The sequence below is a fragment of the Lingula anatina genome, chromosome 2, assembly GCF_051362555.1.
Source record: "Lingula anatina isolate TDL-2025a chromosome 2, LinAna3.0, whole genome shotgun sequence".
Lineage (NCBI taxonomy): Eukaryota > Metazoa > Brachiopoda > Lingulata > Lingulida > Lingulidae > Lingula > Lingula anatina.
This window is the reverse complement of record NC_141768.1, coordinates 905,984-925,294: the sequence shown is the minus strand read 5'-3', so window position 1 is coordinate 925,294 and position 19,311 is coordinate 905,984. Positions and strand designations below refer to the sequence as shown.

General features: G+C 37.0%; 4 protein-coding genes across 8 annotated transcripts in view; 3 read left to right on the top strand and 1 right to left on the bottom strand.

Annotated features, from left to right (window-relative positions):
• The first annotated feature begins 3,315 nt into the window (after positions 1-3,315).
• LOC106155983 (uncharacterized) lies at positions 3,316-7,185 on the top strand. Of its 2 annotated transcripts, none has more exons than XM_087006380.1 (5): positions 3,316-3,518; positions 4,137-4,610; positions 4,899-5,052; positions 5,334-5,385; positions 5,509-7,185. In XM_087006380.1, the coding sequence occupies exons 1-5, from the start codon at positions 3,506-3,508 to the stop codon at positions 6,889-6,891; spliced, it is 2,076 nt and encodes a 691-aa protein (XP_086862506.1). In that variant the 5' UTR covers positions 3,316-3,505; the 3' UTR covers positions 6,892-7,185. The 2 variants fall into 2 exon arrangements, with proteins under 2 accessions (XP_086862506.1, XP_013386491.2); XM_013531037.2 differs by having other exon boundaries at positions 3,321-3,518; positions 4,137-4,490.
• A 210-nt stretch (positions 7,186-7,395) lies between these two features.
• The window catches only part of LOC106155977 (uncharacterized), a 52,614-nt gene continuing 40,698 nt past the window's right edge, over positions 7,396-19,311 (bottom strand). For 2 of the 4 annotated variants that reach the window (XM_087006374.1, XM_087006375.1), the window contains exons 18-22: positions 9,589-9,724; positions 9,294-9,400; positions 8,858-8,982; positions 8,517-8,645; positions 7,396-8,255 (exon numbers count right to left, since the gene is read on the bottom strand). In XM_087006374.1, the coding sequence (XP_086862500.1) occupies positions 8,120-8,255; positions 8,517-8,645; positions 8,858-8,982; positions 9,294-9,400; positions 9,589-9,724 (633 nt within the window). In that variant the 3' untranslated portion in view covers positions 7,396-8,119. Of the gene's footprint in view, positions 8,256-8,516; positions 8,646-8,857; positions 8,983-9,231; positions 9,401-9,588; positions 9,746-19,311 lie in introns of those variants that run through there. The other 2 variants (XM_087006376.1, XR_015333149.1) reach the window with 2 other exon arrangements.
• LOC147763304 (E3 ubiquitin-protein ligase TRIM71-like) lies at positions 10,768-19,296 on the top strand. Its single transcript, XM_087006895.1, has 2 exons — positions 10,768-11,424; positions 17,703-19,296. The coding sequence occupies exons 1-2, from the start codon at positions 10,922-10,924 to the stop codon at positions 19,216-19,218; spliced, it is 2,019 nt and encodes a 672-aa protein (XP_086863021.1). The 5' UTR covers positions 10,768-10,921; the 3' UTR covers positions 19,219-19,296.
• LOC147763305 (uncharacterized) lies at positions 11,424-17,626 on the top strand. The gene has a single exon (XM_087006398.1). The coding sequence runs from the start codon at positions 11,817-11,819 to the stop codon at positions 12,735-12,737; it is 921 nt and encodes a 306-aa protein (XP_086862524.1). The 5' UTR covers positions 11,424-11,816; the 3' UTR covers positions 12,738-17,626.

Below are 19,311 nucleotides of genomic sequence, written 5' to 3'. Positions count from 1 at the left end.
CACATGTGACAAGCCCTCAGCAGAGCAGCTCCACATTAAAGCCTGTAAGACCATTCTGGGAATCCACAAGAGAGCCAGTAACCACGCTGCAAGGGGTGAATTGGGAAGTTACCCCATACTAATTCACCTCACGGCCCTGGCGGTCAAATATTGGAGTTACCTGAACTATAGACTATATAAAGGTGAAAATGACATTGTACTCGATGCCCTTATTGAAAACAGGGCAATGTCAGAAGCTGGTATCACAACCTGGTCTTCAGGTATTAAAGCGGCACTCTTAGTAGGCCATGCCGAGGAATTATGGGCTAATCCCATTAAAATATCCAACAGCAACACACAGGCCATAGTAAAGCAACACATGAAGCAGGCCTACAGTGAGGAATGGGAAGAGATGATAAAGGCAGTAGATAGTAGTAAAAAACTTAGAACATATGTAGGCTTCAAAAACAGATTCTCATGTGAGAATTACACTACTATTATGAATAAGAGTCTAAGAGCCACCTTCTGTAAAATAAGATTAAGTGCACATACCCTACAGGTGGAGCGGGGGAGATTTACCCGACCTAAGACACCGCTGGAGCAGAGGTTATGTAAATTGTGCGATCTTCAGAGAATAGAAGATGAATTTCATCTAGTTAGGGAATGCCCAGTATATACAGAGCAGCGGAACCAAATGAGTACTAAGCTAGAGTCTTTTGTATCATTTGAAGGGTTTAGTGAAAAAGAAATATTCAACTTTCTAATGGGGTCTGTTGAGATGGACATTATATATGTTGTAGTACAATATTTAGGTAGCTGTTTAAAACTTAGGGATAAGTTGCTCACTATCCAGAACACTAGTTAACATAATCCCTGTGTGTCATTAGCAAAGTCGGGATGGATGGATAGTATGGGTTAACGAAATGCTACACACAAAAAAACTACTGTAGCTGGATATATAACCTATATAATTATTTATTTATTTCTCATTGTAATTGTGCGTCATTATTGCTAGTAGTGTTATGGTGCCTTGTTATAGTTGGATGTCGGTCAGTAAAATATCCATTCTTAGGTGTAAGTTTAATTCGTATGTTCCATGTAGTTTTTTTTTTTTTTTTTTTTTTTTTAATCTATTATATCTAGTATTGTATTTCTGTGACCATTTTATATTTGCTTGTACGCTATCGATGATCTGTACCTTGTATGTTAAGGTTCTTTATGATCAATAAACATTCCTTCTCGGTTGCCTTCCAAGCAGTCGATCCGGGTTCGACTCCCGGTCCTCGCACATTTTCTTTTGTTTGTTTACTTCTTTTTGGTAATACCAGTTTGGGCTCAAAGGACGTTTGAGAGCTCAGTGGGCAACCTGATGCTTTATATAGAAAAACCTCTACCAATGAAAGAAATAGAAAAAAGCGAACCATCGCACTATTACTTTTCATGACAAGAGATACTTGCGCACGTTCTTTTTATATACACATGTATACTTGGACCCAAGATACGATATACTAGGTCTTATTAGTACATGAAATAGCGGTTCCAAGTTCAAAGGGACCATGTGTCTGCACCTGAAAGCGCGATCTCATTATTTCCTCTATTAATTTTACCTCAGTTTCAGCATTGATCGTATCTGAGTTCACCACTCAAAGATAGAGATAGCAGGTAGACGCTGCCAGTCCCAATTAAAGGTTTTGTCACCAAGCCGGGGTGATGGATTATGAAAGAGAACATGTCACTTATCAGACTCGTCTATCGCAGTTTTGTATATGTGTCTAACCTCAGGAGCGTTCCTTCGACTTTTATGTGGATACGAAAGCGTCGAGGAAATGCCGAAGATCTCTCTTTTTACAGACTGAACAGAATGTGCGCATGCGGTTGTTCACGAAAAGATTTATAAACCACTGCTGTCTTCCTCTTCCATCACTAAAGACTGAAGACAAAATAATCAGAAATTCTTGCCTAAAAAGTGCCAAGGAAATCCAGCTTAAGTATATTGTGAATATAAACAGCGGCGAACTGCGTGTACTGATTAGTACGGTAGTAACTTTAAAATAGAAGGAAAAACTTCAAAGTAAGGAAAAATTGGTCGCACATTAGACCTAGAATATATACGCATCGGGCGTGGTCCCTCTTTCATCCTCAGTTGTTGGCAACCTGCTGCTTTATACTTAGGGTCCAATTTTAAAGAGATAAAAGAAATTTTGCGAGGACCGGGAGTCGAATCCAGTTCGACTACTTGGAAGGCAACCATGCTAACCGTTACACCATCCACGCTTGAAGTACATCTCTTAACTGAGCAATCTCTGTCTCTCCCCCTCTTGTCATCCCCTTTATGCGTTCGTTGCTTCAGGACAGAGAGACAAGATTTAATTTTCACAGAGAAGTTGGTCTTCACTGAAGATGTGTAATAATACTTTGATTCAAAACAGTTCTGTAGCAGATAGATTTAAGTAACAATGTTAAAACAACTGTCTTTAATTCTCAAACGTAACGTTACTTTTTTTATTTTCCTTGTAAAACAGATCCATCACCAATTAAGTGTAATATTATCCCAGGTAAAATAAAAATTCAAAGTTTTCCGAAACATTCAAGTGTCTGCATTCAATATAAAGGACAAACGTTCTCCCCCCCCCCCCCCCTCCTCGCCCTCAGAAGAGCTCATTACGCCCTCTGCTGGTACCTGTATACCTGTACATTGTATGGTGATGACAGTGTAGCGAGGCAAATGTAAAATGGCAGACGAGGAAAATAACAATGATAAATACAATAATAATAATAGTTCGGAGTTGTACAGATAAATGAGTTCAAGTTAAATGTAATAAAAGATTTGCATTAAGATCATTAAAATAAACACAGACCCCTAGAAAATAGTCACGTTCAGTATTGATTTTCGCAAGGATTCCAACAAATAGAACTCCTTGATTTGGGGTACATATATTGAATTTGGATGTGTGATATCTTTTATTATTTTATAAATACAACCCAAAATATGATTGACAGGTCACAGAAAATTAGTTGCTCTAGTCTCGGTTCGCTCGTCATATTGTCCTTTCAGGGGTGTGTGGAGAAGCCAGGAGAACTATGCTCCCCCCCCCCCCCCCCCCCCCCGGACCCCCTCCCCCCCCCCCCCCCCCCCTCGATCTTTTGCCGTTGACAGAGTCTACTCAGAGTCATTGTCCCGTGCAAATCAGGCAAAGGCATTGTAAGATAAGGGGCTAAGGAAGCAATATTACGAGGCCGCGAAGTTGCCCCAGGGTTATTGTAAGGAACATTGACAAGTCTATCAAGTTTTCCGCTCCAGTTGATAGCGATAATTATGTCTCTAATCATCAGAGGTAAACGTTCCGCCGTCAACATTTGCAAACAAAGGAAAATGAAGCCGAGGAAGACTCTGTGACACACCAGTGATGCAAGAAACTCTTCTGTACTAGGAAAAACCCTCATTCCAACTTTGCCGACTTTTGAACCCGAGCAGGCTGTAGTCGAAGACCCCTGATCAGGTGGTACACAAAGAACACAGAGGAGAATGCCACAGGAAGGTAAGGCTTTTATATGTGGACTGTATGTTGGAAAATACACCATCATTTAGTTGGCTATAGACTCCCATTTTATTACATGGTATATACTTTCACACAAAGCCATCCACGTTTCTCTATCTGCGTTGTCCAAAATACACCCGATTTTTCCATGAGTGTAAATCAACAACGAAGAAGAAAATTAACTTAGACTTAGTTATATTTTACCAGATGGAAATATGCCAAAATAGTACAATATATTTGAGTACACTGTGCTGCATACATCAGTTAAACTAAATATACACTTGGCACTGACAGGAAGCGAACGGTTTTTCTGCTTAGTATACAGTTTAGGCGAAAAAACGACCCGATGAAGCCTGTCATTAAAAATAAAAATTGAAAACAACCTATATTGTTCTTCCGTCTTCTCAAATTCTCATAATAACGTCGGACAACAATAACCAAGCCAATTATCAACTTTTCAATGAATATAATATTAAATCAACGACCTTTTAAACTTTTAAATAGTTTTTCATTAACTTTCATTGTAATTGTTACATCTTAGCTTTAACTATTTGTTGCATTTGAATATATTGACTACCATAATCAACTATCTAATCACAGTTTTTATCTAAACGACAGAAAGGTTAATCCAGTGTTGGTATGGGGAAGCGTGGTGCGAGACAGACGTGCGGTATGCCAACCATCATGACTGTCACACCTACTACCTGTGCACAGACGGCGAGACGGGCACGGTGGAACTGTTGAATTGCAAGAATTTTGGGTTGTTTGATTTTGATGAGGGCAAGTGCAAGAAACCCAATGAAGGCGATGCCGTGAAGTGTGCTTCATTTTTTAGCTGCTTGCGGCGGAGGCTGACCGCTACCACCGCTATCACGACAGAAACAACAACAGTCACCACCGAGTCGACGGTTTCAACCTCTGCCAAAACCCTGCCCACTGCCACTCTTGAGCCGATTGCGACAGAGAAGACAGGTAGCACAACCAGTGCAACAGAGACACGCAGCGACACAACTACCGCAACCAGCTTTTACACTATGTCTACTTCGTCCCTCACTGTGTCTGCCACTTCTATACCAAATATTTCTTCACACGGTAGAAAAGTAGCTTTTTAAAAAATCTTAAACATAGGTTTACAGTTAATATCCAAGGATACCGATCAGATTAGCAAGAAAAAACTACAAATGGGAGTTAACAGATTTTGATGCAGTTTTGATATAAATGTGCACCCTAAGGAAATGTGATTAACTGTCAAACGAAAGAAAATGTCCTTTTTCGCCTGGTGCTTTGGTGACTTCTTGAAAAAAGAGTTTGGTCCGTTTATTACAGGCCTACCATTTCAAATCAAGTAAGACTTTAATGTGTATTCTTTTTTCGTTTCAGAAACCTATGGTAACGCATCTAGACACGATACAAAGCTTTCGAACCCGCCGCCAGACGTCGCTGTTACCGCTGGGATAGTCGCAGTGAGCGGTCTGGTAGTTCTGGCGGCCGTCGGCATCCTTATTTGTTTTCTTTACAAGAAAAAACAGAAATGGTAATACGATCGAGATGTCTTTAATTTTTATTTGAATAACGGAACGAGAGATGTTATAACAACATGATACAACAACATATAACGACATAGATTAAAGTTAGCTAACAGGTTACATGTAGGTAATTCAGGTGTGTTATTTGACGTGAGCGTTTCAGTTTTATTCTCCCTCTTTTCTCGTCTCTCTATTCCCCAGCAAAGACTCTCGTAAACTCTTAAGTCTGCTTTTGAAGTCTTCATCTAAACAGTCAATTTTTTTATAAAACAAACATCAACTTTTTTAGGCGCATGAAGTCGGAAAAATCTGCTCACAACCACGACAGGCGCAATGATATGGTAGGTATATTCAGTTTTATTTGATTTATCACAAATTGAAACTTTAAGTTATATGGGAACGACACAAATAACGGACCATAAAACAGGGCAAATTTAATTAAAAAATCGTGTTTTATTTCCCAGGATTTTCCTATTTACCTGGACCCAGAAACTACTCACATCTCCTCTCCCACCTGCCATCCGTCAGCGTACGAAAACCTCGCCTTCTCAGCCGACAAAGACCGTCGGCCCAAAAACCCGGATGCAAGGGATTTCTACACGTCGCTAGACGATCATTCTTCAGAAAAACTACAAATACACGATACTGATGTTGGTTTTTGTAAATCTGCACAGCATGGGTCTGCAAATAAACCTGACGAAAATATGTCGGAGTCGAAGAGGAATGGCGGCCCTAAGATACCGAAAGTCGCCGAACTTCTTCTGGCAAAACAAGCTCTCAGAAACGTGCAAGGCCCCTCTGACTCTGCCACCGATGACAAAGACTCTTCCTTGAAATCACCAACCCTAACCAACCCAACGAAAACAAAGGTTAATGAACTGACCATTAGAACAACCGTTTCACCGAATGCTTTGGCCCCGCCCTCCAAGACTCCCCGTGCAATACAGGAAGATGATATCAACGACAGCCGTAGCGTTGCTTCCTACCTCGTTCCTCGGCAGTGTCTGTCAGGATTACCGACTTCTGACGACGACGGCTGTTACAGAAGTTCTTCATACATATACGCAACCGTTACGAAGACGTACCAAAAGGATCCAACCCCTCACAACCATTGTGCGAACTCTGCTGAAACCCATGAGCAGATTCCAACAGTTCCCGACAAAAGAACAGACGGATATCCTCGAGACTTGCAAAATGAACAGCCTGTAGACGATAACATTTCGGAAATAGAAAACTACGTCAATTTCGATCGAGTCCTATTAATGCGCACAAAGAACAACGAGAATACAGACAATATTAAATTTCACAATCCCGATTTTCAGCACGCAGTAACCTCTGATAACCACGACGTTGCTATTCACCGGGAAAGACGTTTTAGCAACGATTCCGAAAACATCTCTGAATCCAGCATTTATTACTATCCAGAGAAACAACTGTCCAGATCTCCATCGCTGTTGACGGATAACGAAATTTATTACAGTAGTGTGTGTCAGGATTATAACACAGCAGATGAGATTACGTCCCGCCGAAATTACGTCCCGCCCTACTTGGTGACAAAACTAAACTGCGAAGACAATGACGTCAAAAATCCCCCCACGGTATTTACTGTAAAAACGCCAACCGACCACGTGGACAGTGAAACTGTCTACTATTCTCCCGTGTGTGAGGATGATAACTATGAGGAACAAAGGGAGTCTGTACAGAATGATACTGGAGAGCAAAATAAAGAACCATTTTACTACGACCACGAACCCGAGGAAAACCATTACGCAGAGTTGGACGATGTGCATGGAGCAAACGAACCCGATGGTTATTCTTCTGTCAGTGATGTGACTGGGAAAGTATAGCTGGGTGTAGTCTTTTGTTTATTTATTCATTATTTTATTAATTTTTTTTAGTTACTACATTCTTTGTAACGACATGGATGATCTTGGTTCCTGAAAAATTGTATAGATCGTCATCCTTGTAGAGTCAGATTCTAGAACACATTTACTGTAGATGAATTGAAAATTCGAAGTAGAAATCCCAGTTAAGAACATGATAATAAGCAAGTTTCTTAAAATTGATTTTATAAAATATATATCTAGTTTTGTTTGCAAGAGAAATTAAAAATAAAAAATAAACTGTGTTGAAGAAAAATATATATCCGAAGTAGATTATTTTAAAATGTCTTATCATTTTATCCTATAACTCACGTGGCACAAACTCCAGACACTAAACATGATGGATTTCTCTCTATTTCGAGAACCAATTCCTTCATTTAACTTAGATTTTACTAGTGACGTAATTGGAAAAGTATCCTTAATAAAATTATATGAAGACCATCAAAAATAAATGGAATAACATCCAGATTTCTCCATCAGATAAATATTTATTTTTACCATGTATACGTATCATTGATATACTTTTCAATATGTAATAGAATCAATTGTGCACCACTAATCACTTAAGAAAAAGGCTTTAAAGTTATCAATTTAACATTTATTCCCAAGCCATTATATATATTTATATATCACATCATCTGAACGACGGATAATTAGAGAATATAAAGTCGAATCCTTTAAAAATTCCCTCACATTTATGGTCCCTCCCACTGGCATTTTAACAATGCCATGCTGTTTATACCATTTATATCTGACCCACATTTTCACATCAAAACCCCCTTAGTTATAGTAAAGTGCCAGAATTCCAATAAATCCCCAAGTGTCTGAACCCAAATTACCAAATTATAGTAACTAACAAAATCAAATCAGTCAATATCATATGATAAATGAAGCCTTCCTTTTTACTCTGCATACTGTTTCTGGCTCCCATCTTTCTATTTTCATTTATAAAGCTGCCATTTCCTTATGCTGCCATTTTATTCAAAGTGGAAGTGATAAACCCCTCCACATGAAAAATCTCTGTAAGAATATCTATGTAATGAAAAGGAAAGAAAATTCCCACTACAAACATATGGCATGTGCTTCAAGTCAATGCACTAGTAGACAAACCAATTCAAATAAATAGATAAATAGAGCAGGTTTGGTTTGACCACTCCTTCAGACTTGATGCAGGGGAGTTCCTGTCTTCCAGTTAATCACTAGTGAGGGTCTCCTCAGGAAGGTACTGTTTCAGCATAGTAGAGAGGACATTAAGAGATTCATTCAAACCATGAGGAATGTTGCCCATGTACCATACCACGCGGTACTGCTCCAGCATGCCAAGGAGTCTGAAAATTAGTAGTACACAAATATTCATCAGTATTAGTCTAGACAGGGAATGTGCATAAGATCACAATAAACAAGATTTCTGCAGCATTTCAAGGGAGAAAAATATGTAATTGGCACAATAACGACAGCGTATTAAAAATGGATACATATTTAATAATAAGAAAGCAATAAGACAAAACATTATGAAAATAAACATTTGTCTCTCTTTTTAAACCCCTTAGTATATTTGTGACAGAATTTGAGCATCATATTGTAGTTACCTGTTGGCCAGGTCAGTCTTTGCTGTAGGCGTGAGGTTAGCTATGCCCAGGTTGATGACAGAGTAACCAGCTCCACCTGGTGACTGGGTGTTAGGGTTACGACCAACGCTCACCAGGGCTCGACCGATTCTGTGAAATATAATAGAGAAACATGTTAATATAATAGAGAGACATGTAAAATCTCGGTACAGGTGTTCAAAAGGCATGGAGTTAAACAGCATTACAATTTTTGAAATATCTTAGTCTACCATATGTAGCTCTGCCAAGATCTGTCCTTTTAGAGCAACAATACTAAAGGCAGTCAACACATTTGTGTTAAAACGAGTGAACACAGTCCTTACCTACAAGCTGCCAACTGTAAGTCTGCTGTCAGTTGTAGCTCTGCCACCACCTGTCTGGCACTGTGTCTATGGACCACTGCCTTCTGAAGCTCATTCTGACACTTGCGGATATGACGCATGGCTTTCTATAAGCAAATATTTAAAATGAAAATATCTATGAGTTAAAGGCTTAAAATGTACAGGTACACCAAAAAAATTCCCCCTGATTTTGATTCACAGAGAACTACGTTAGTGACAGACCAATATAAAGTCAATTGTGAAAATATCATACTTTTTAACTTCCACCAATTGAAATGTTTTGACTGTGGGCATATATCAATCATATTGGGAAATGCCGAGTTCACATGATACAACATATAATGACATAAATTTACCTGTAAAGTTTCTAAATTCAGATGTTCAAGGTCCACATGGTATGACATAGACAGTAATTTACCTGTAAAGTTTCTAAATTCAGATGTTCCAGGTCCACATGGTCAGGTTGTGTAAGGAACTTGTAGAGAGTGGAGCCGTGTTCAGCTGGCAGGTTGCTGTTGTCTGTACCTGGGGATGAACAGGAAACATGATGAGGTTTTAAATGCCATGTAAACTGCATTCACTGATCAAAAAGATAATTCTCACAAGACAGTATCATCTGCAATGTCACACCTGTCTGATACAAAATAATTGTATAAAATAAAGTAAATATAGCCAACATTCTCAGCATCAGTGAACTATTACTAAGCACACACCTGGTTGGTTCCTGGTACATCTCAACACAAATGTCTCAGCTCTGCCCAGTTCTATGAGTACCTCCCCAGTAACATGACCCTCATCATAAAACACATGGTGGTTCAACAGTTCTGCCAGGTTACAGTGTAAATAATCCTACAACATAAGTAACATGACCTTCATCATAAAACACATGGTCTGACACACACCTCTAAAACGGGTAGCGTGGTCCGATATACCGGTTAATTCAGGATCCTTAGGTGCCGAGTCTGGTAGTTGGGTAGGCCTGAATATGTGAAAAATGATAACAGTACACAAAATAATAATACATAACAGCATAAACACCATTACTATTTTTGTTTATATGGAAATACAGAAAAAAGTTACTTGTACAGAACTTCAGGTGGATGGGAGTGAAAATTCACATCTTAAAAATGTTTGAAAGATGAAAAATGAAAAAAGAAAATATAACAAAAATATTCCAAGAAAGCTGCTATTCAATCTAGCTGTATTAACTTTTCAGTCACAATTAAGAAACTCTATTCACTGGAGTGAAAATGTCGTTTAAGAAAAAGAACATATATATATAAGGTCTTATTTTATATACATATAAATAAATAACTTGTTCAAATACAATTTGTACTTAATCTGTGCTATGAAACAATGCGACTGGTTCGAGGATATAAAGCCTCTAAGTTTCATTTTCATTTATTCCATTCGCAGTGAAAAGTGAGCAGCGGTGACCACAGACAAATGTTGTGGCTAAAAATGTGAAAAAACATTGTCTGAACACAAAAATTATTGGACAACCAAGACTTGTAAACCTGCCTAGACATAACGTAAACATATATTTAACTTTTACCTTAAGAGAGAAAGATAATAACAAATAATACTTATTCTCCTGCATGTGACGTAAAATATGTGTACAAATCACACAAGCACATACACACAAACACACTCTTTTTAAACAGTGCCCTTAAACTGTTCATTATATAAATACAGAAATATCATAAAATAATATCTTTTGTCCTAAAAAGGCTTATTTTTATCATATCACGAGTTGTATTTATTTGATAACACTCTAACTCTCCCTCTAAATATATTAAGTACTGAAAAAATATTAGGTAATTAAAAACCCACAAAACCCTAATTATATGCTTGAATCATAAAACACAGTGAAATATAAAACATACTGTTGTGGCCTTAAAAGTATGCCAACTGGGTCACTGATAAGACAACAATTATAAATCTGTCCAACACATAGATTCATTGTTCATTCCCTGCAACTGGTTTATTGATAAGACAAGATAACCGCTCTTCATACCATAGAACAGTTCACTCCACGCCCCCAATATGGCTACACCTCGTGAAAGCAGAGATGGCAAAGAAAGTCAACAAGCCAAAATAGCAGAACATTTTGTCAGCTGTCCATTATGCCTTGAGGAATACAAAGATCCGACAGATTTACCATGTAGGCATACATTTTGTAAGGGTTGTCTGAAGGACTATATTCCTGACTTAACACCAGGAAGTAAATTCCAATGTCATGTGTGTCAGAAAGAAACTGAAGTTCCTAAAGATGGACTTGAGGGTTTCATTCACAATTTCTTCATTGAAAGCTTGCAGGACACTGTACTTCAGTCACCACATCAGAAAAAATGTAGCTTTTGTGCCTTGTCTTTTAACACTGAAACAGTGGCTACTTCAAAATGTATCACCTGTTATGACTACCTATGTGAGGAGTGCTCCCCATTACACCGTGGTACCAAGTTCACAAAAGACCATAAAGTGTTCACTTTTCAACAGCTGCAGAGCAAAGAGTACCAAAAAGAGATTCGAGGAAGGTCAAGGTCGAGGTAACACCTGACATGCAAAAGAAAAGAGTCTCTCACATTGGTGTCTAATATTGTGAGAAATGTAGATGCCTGAGATTTAAGGTCTTGCAGACATGTTCATGAATGTTTCTGGAAAGTAGTGGTAGGCATCACTGGTATATATCATGAAAGGCAAGTGACATTTTCTAAGAACTTTAAATCTGGAGGCTTGGACTTACGCAAGTATATGCATGAAAATAGGTGGTTGAGCAGTTCTCTAGTGTAGCTATATAAAAGAGTGCTACTCAGCAATAGTCATTGTCAAAGACATAATTGGCCCCCTGAAGCTGTAACAGTCATATAGGTAATGGGCCTTTCTATATACTGTGCACTATTGTGACATCTCACTAGCTCCTACTGATTACAAAGCTATCATGGCCCAGAAACCTACCAAGGCTGATGACAGGACCATGTCCAGGTTTCTCACAAGCAACAATACAAAGAGCAAAACACAAACAATAACTTCAGCACCTAAAAGACCTCATTCGGAGGTGGCAAACTCCAGTGCAGAAGAATTACAAATGCTCATGCATGAGCTGTCTGAAATAAAAAATGAGATTAAAGAAACTATTAGAAAAGAGGATTTGGAAATTACAGTAACAAGGGTGGTTGAAAGACTTCTTAATAACATGGTATCAGAAATGGATGCAAAATTTATGCAGAAATTCGACTGTCTAAAAATGGAATCTGAGACCCGTGCTGCAAAACTGCAAGATCAGGTGGATAGTCTTCAGATGGAAAATGAGCAGTTGAAAGAAGTCATGAGAAAGAAAGACCAAGAAATGAAAAAAATGAATGAACTGCTAAAACAAAATGATTACTACAGTAAAGAAACCATGCGCTCTTGCAATCATAATGAACAGTACTCAAGGAAAACTAATATAAGGGCCTTGAACATAATAGAAAAAAAGGAGGAAAACCTGAGAGAAATCTTTATTGATATGCTGCAAAAAGAAGCCAAACTGAATATTGAGCCTACTGATATCCAGGCAATACATCGCATACCCGGTAAACAAGGATCCCCAAGACCAGTGATCATAAAACTTAGAAACACAGATATCAAGAGAACAATCATGCGGAAAAAGAGAGAACTGAAATCTGGTGCACGTCTGTATGATGACATAACATTAAAAAACTTAACTCTCTTGAACAAACTAAAACAACATGAGCACGTTGAAAGTGCATGGTTCTTTAACTGCAATGTATACTGCCAGTTAAAAAATGGAAACAGAATAAAGGTAGACATATGTGATAATTTGGAGGAGAAACTGAAACAAAAGAAAAGGTCCAATTAGGAGAAAAAATTACTAATGTTTTGTTTTCTAACATGTAAAGCCTAGAGTGCCTAGATATAATGCAATGTAATTGCTTGGATATCTTTATCACTTTATGTTTATAAACTTTCTTCTTCCATATTTTCTAGGTACACATGTAGATCCCAATTGTTACTACTTCTCATGCTTTACGATTAATAGAGAAATAATCATAAGGTTCTTCTTATCTTCCAATAAACCTTGTTTTTGGGAAGGAGAATAACCCACATAATGCTTTCACTGGTATGTACAGAATATCCTTTACATAGACCAATAAAGATAAGGTGAGTGCTGATCCCTAACATTCAAATATTAATGTTGTAAAAATATTTTTTGAATTGGTGCTCATCCTTAACATTATGCAAAATATTATCAATGTTACAATTTGATATTCTGTGGGATCATTAGGTACCGCAATTTTCAGAACATGCTGCAAGTACTGATACTCGAAATGTGTGGGATGATTGTATTTATGTTATCTTACTTTGTTTTTTGTTTTACGAACAAAATTTTTGTCTATGTGAGTGAGTGTCATGTGTATGAATGTGTGATGTATGCAAACCTCATAGGTGAGAGCATCCTGATCAAGCAATGTTTAGGGTCAAATGACATGTGGGTTAATGTATGTATGGGGTTGTATGTTTGTGAAGTGATGCATAATTGGAGCACTACACCAGATATGAATGAATATATTATCATGATATCTGCATGTATAACTGTGATGTGGACTTACTTACTCTACAAAATATTTTACACCGATATAATGAGCCATATATTCCATAGATATACACAATCTATGGATGTCATCTGCGTACTGGATTACTTGAAAGTATTATAATTCACAAAAATGTTACTTAATCTATGAGTTTGCATATCGTTAGTTTGAATTGTAGGGGTCTTGGAGGTACTCAAAAGAGAAGAGACGTCCTGAACTATTTGAAACAACAGAAATACTCAATATATTGTATCCAAGATACCCACTTTACAGAGAGGGACAAATCAAAAGTACATTCCTTGTGGGGATATAAAACCCTTCTGAGCCCTGGCAAATCAAATTCAAGAGGTACGGCAATCCTTTTCAACAATAACTTTGAATTTAAAATAATGAGAACGTTGTTCGGAAAAGATGGAAATTATTTGATTATCGAAATTGAAGTTGAAAATAATTACTCTGTTTTACTTATTAATTTATATGGACCAAACAAAGATGACCCGGAATTTTTTGTTCACCTCGGAAATATCATAGAAGATTTTGAGGGTCACTTTGTGATAATGATGGGGGACTTTAACCTAGTTCAAGATAGTGATTTAGATTATTATAATTACAGACGTGTTAATAATCCCCAAGCAAGAGATGCTCTCTTACGGCTGAAAACTAAATTCAATTTGATAGACCCATGGAGAGCTCAACATGAACAGAGGAAACAATTCACTTGGTCCTCTAATAACCCTGTAAAAAGAGCTAGGCTTGACTTTTTCCTTATTTCTAACGAACTCATGAATCTTGTTGATCAAACTGAGATAACTTATGGATACCGAACAGACCACGCAATGATACACCTGAAACTTACTCTCTCTGAGCAGAAAAAAGGGAAAGGTTTCTGGAAAATGAATAACAGCCTTCTAAAAGATTTTGAGTATATAAGAGGAGTAAAGAAAATAATAGAGGATCTAAAATATCAATATTGTGCCAGTCCATATAACAAAGCAGAGTTATGTAAAATTAGTGACAATGTTCTGGACTTTCTTGTGGATGAGCAAGCATTTTTTGAACAGATATTATTACAGGTTAGAGGCTATACCATTGCCTATAGTTCAGCAAAGAAAAAGGAGAAAAATATAAGAATGAAGACCCTGGCTGAAAAAATTAAGAAATTATATTCCATGTATACAGATAACCCCACATCAAATTTAGAAAACCAGCTCCAGACTCTGAAACTAGAGGAAGAAGAAATGAGACATGAACATATTAGAGGGGTCTATATAAGAACCAAAGTAAAATGGTCAGAGGAAGGGGAAAAACCAACTAAATATTTTTTATCCCTGGAAAAAAGAAATTTTTGTAAATAAAACTGTAAAGAAAATTATAAGGGAGACAGGCCGTATTATTACCGATCAAGCAGAAATTTTGAAAGAAATAAGAGATTTCTATAACCATCTTTACTCGAAACAAGATAACTACTCTGAAATTTTTGATTGGAATAATATAATCGATAAAGACAAAATAAACATATTAGATGACAATACGGCTAGGCAATTAGAGGGAACAATTACTTATCAGGAAGCTCTAATAGCCTTAAAAAGTATGAAGAACAACAAATCACCTGGCCCCGACGGTTTTTCGGTCGAATTTTTTAAATTTTTCTGGAATGATATAGGAACGTTTCTTGTGAGATCATATAATAAGGGGTTTGCTAAAGGTCACTTGTCCATTACCCAGAAACAAGGGGTTATTTCAATTTTACCCAAAGGGGATAAACCACGGGAATTTTTAGAAAATTGGAGGCCGATATCTCTCTTAAACATCTCATATAAAATCCTCTCTGCTTGTATTTCAAATAGATTAAAAAAAGTTTTACATTTGCTTATACATGAAAATCAAACGGGATTTTTGAAAGGACGGTTCATTGGTGAGAATACTAGAATTGTTTATGATGTTTTGCAAATTACAAAAGATAAAAAAATCCCAGGAATGATACTCTCAGTAGATTTCCTTAAAGCATTTGATAGCATATCTTGGGATTTTATGAAAAAAACTCTCTCGTTTTTTAATTTTGGTGATGACTTTAAAAAATGGATAAATGTTCTATATAATGATCCTGAATTATGTGTAATACAAAATGGTATTTTCTCTAATTTCTTTAAAATTGGCAGAGGCTGCAGACAGGGAGACCCTGTATCACCCTACATTTTTAATTTATGTGTTGAGATCCTAGCTATTCTTATAAGACAAAACAATAACATAACAGGAATAAACTTGGGGAGGGTGGAAGTAAAACTATCTCAGTACGCAGATGACACAGTGCTTTTTTTAGATGGCTCAGAGAAAAGTTTAAAGAGTGCACTCGACTTACTGTTTCAGTTTTCCAAGTACTCGGGGCTTAAGCCCAATATTAGTAAGACTAAAGCCATATGGATTGGTTCAAAGGCCAACAGTAGAGAAATTATCTGTAAAGATAACAATCTTAAATGGACTAACAACCCTTTTAATATATTAGGTATAGTTTTCACAGCTGATTTAGAACAAATGAATGAGTTGAATTATACCAGCAAGCTTCAGCAAATAGAATTAGAAATGTATCGGTGGGGAAAAAGAAATATTACTACTTTAGGTAAGATTACTGTAGTGAAGTCTTTAATTATTTCAAAAATAACACACCTACTGCTCTCTCTTCCGAGCCCTACCAAAGAGTGGCTGCAAAATTTACAAAATATGCTATTCAAATTTATTTGGCACGGTAAAACAGAAAAAGTTGCCCGTAAAACACTTATTCAGGACTATAAACAGGGAGGTTGCCGTATGATACATTTAGAATCCTTTGTGAGGGCGCTAAAAATTTCCTGGATTCGCAGATTGATAACCTCTGATAAAATAACAAATAAACTTTTTGCTGAAGCCACTGGATCGGATGTTCAGAGATTGACTCAGTTTGGACCAACTTATGCAAAGGAAATATCTAAAATTCGCAATTCTTTTTGGAGAGAAATCTTAATATACTTTTCAGAATATTCAGAAAAAATGGCAAGTAATAGTCTCGATGTCATTCTCAGAACTCCAATCTGGTATAATCCTGCTGTATTATCAGATGGCAGAAGAATTTTTTATAAGAATTTGTATGACAAAGGTTTCCATATTATCCAAGATTTATTTAACAGCGAAGGGAAATTCCTATCATTTGACTATTTTGTAGAAGAGTTTGAAATTCAGATTCCTTTTACTCTGTATTATGGATTAAGGCAAGCAACCTTTGGTGCCTACCCTGTGCTTAGACTTCTGAATGCTAACGTTATGTTGCCATTACCGCAGATCTCTAACCCAGTTAAAACATTATGTAACGATAAAAAAGGATGTAGAAGCATATATGACATTTGCATAAAAAGTCTCGGTCAGAGACCAAAATGTGAAGAAAAATGGGAACAAGAGTTAGGTATCAAAATAGACTGGCAACTAACGTATACCAATGCCCTGGTTAAAGTTAAAGAAATAAGATTGAAATGGTTTAATTTCAGAATAATCCACAGAATTTTGGGTACCAAAGAGTTGCTGTTTAAATACCATATGATCGAGAATCCTCTTTGTAGTTTGTGCAACAAACAGGCTGAAACGATAAAGCATCTATTTATGGACTGTGAATTAGTGAAGCTTTTCTGGACAGAGGTTGAACTATGGTTAAGTCAAATTACAGGAAATGTCTTCAAAATACTGCCATCTGATCTCATTTTTGGAAGTAGCGATAAAGTTAAAAACCTTGTAATTCTTCATTCTAAATTTTTTATTTTCAAAAGTACAAAATTAAATTCTAGATTGCTACTTAAACCGGAACTTAAATCTACTTTAATGAGTATAGCAAATCAAAACATATAGTTATTGTTTCAGTTTGTCTTTTTTACTTTTTATTACTTATTAGTTTACTTCTAATTATACATGTATAGAAATCTGTATATATTTGTTTGTATATAAATAGGGTGTACGTGCTAGTGTGTGTGAGGTTGGGTATGTGTGAGTGTGTGCAGGAGCCTTTATTTAAATAAAAATTAAAAAATTGTGATAAAAATAGATAAGTCACTCTGGTACACTTCAAATGTTATCAATTCCTTATCAACCTGAATGTTTAACGTACCATAAAAAATTTAATTAATATAACATAGTATATTTTCTCTTAAGTGTGAGAGTGGGAGTGACTGTAGTTTTCTTTTTTGTACTACATATATACTGTATTTGTGAAGTATTGTGTCAATAAAAAAAAAAAAAAAAAAAAAAAAAAAAAAAGAGATTCGAGAGCAGCAAAAGATATTCTGCACTGAGCACAAAGATGAAAGGATAAGATACTTTTGTTCAGACTGCAATGTGCCCATTTGTCGTGACTGCAGAGATCTACACCATGATGGTCACAAACTTATCTCCCTTGAAAAAGCTGCAGAGATTGTAAAACCAAAACTTCAGACCAAATTCTGTGGCATTGAGAAAAAATTTGCAAGGGGTGAGAAAACAATAGCTAAAATTGATGAAACATTGGCAACCCTCCATGAAAATGAAAGCTATGTTCCACAGCAGATAAAAGCTCGTGCAGCTCACCTACGTCAACTAGTAGACCAACGAGAGAAGACCTTACTACAGGAGCTTCATCAAAGCACCAGCACTAACAGAAATAATTTACAAATTTCTCACAAGAACTGCAGTGCCACTTGCTCCTCCATCAAGACCACAACAGAAATAGTAAAGAACATCCTTCAGCATGGTGCCCCCATAGATGTCCTCATGTTACAACAACAACTTGGACAGAGACTAGATGAGATAAAGTCCACTTCAGCTGTGGAAGAAATGCCCGAAGAAGTAAGTTTCACATTTTCCACCAACGCAGAAGTGGACCAAGAGATATCCAGTGGGGCTGGTCTGGGGAGTGTGCAGATATCTAGACAACCAGCTTTGCTCAAGTTTAAACCACAGGCTAAATGTATGCTGGAGTTTGCCACTGGCACAACATCAGTGGACATTTCAGTGAGTCCAATCAGGGAGTATGTTACTACACATCTCTTGAATGATAACATCAAGATTTTTAGTTCAGATGGTACATTAAAGAATAATATCACAAGTGTCTCAGATATACAGCTGAAAAGTCCAGTAGGGATCTGTCACTTCCCTGATGGAAGGATGGTTCTATCTGGTGCAGGCAATAAACTGTTCATCCTTTCACCACAGTGGAAAGTACAGCAAACTGTACATGTCACTGACCCAAATGGTGTGGCTCTCAATAAAAGATGCACTAAGATTGCTGTGGCACAGGGTAACAGAGGAAAGTCTGTGAGTGTGTTCAGTATTGATATCAACGGGAAAATAACTCTAATTGATGTGATAAAGGACAAAGACGGGGAACAGTTGTTCAATGCACCATGTGAAGTGGCATATATGAGCAATGGGCGCCTTGTTGTTAGTGATAAAACACCAAACAAACTTCACATCCTAACCCCATCTGGTGACCCACTGTATCAGTACACAGGACATGATAACAAGTTAGGTCGACTCCGTGGTGTCTGTGTTGATGCATATGACAACATACTGGTTACAGACCATGATAACCACTGCATACACCTTGTATCCCCAGATGGGAGGTTCATACAAATCATAGCAACTGAAGCTGATGGATTATATGGACCATGGGGATGTACCATCAACCAAGATGGAGATCTGGTTGTGACTCAAGTGAAAGGGAATGTGAAAGTATTTCAATACTTGAAAAAATGACATGCTTTAAAATATTCAGAAACTGAACAATTTGTGGTTTTCTGGTGCTTTCATTTTCTACTGCAGTGATTTTATGGTTGAATTACATTTCAT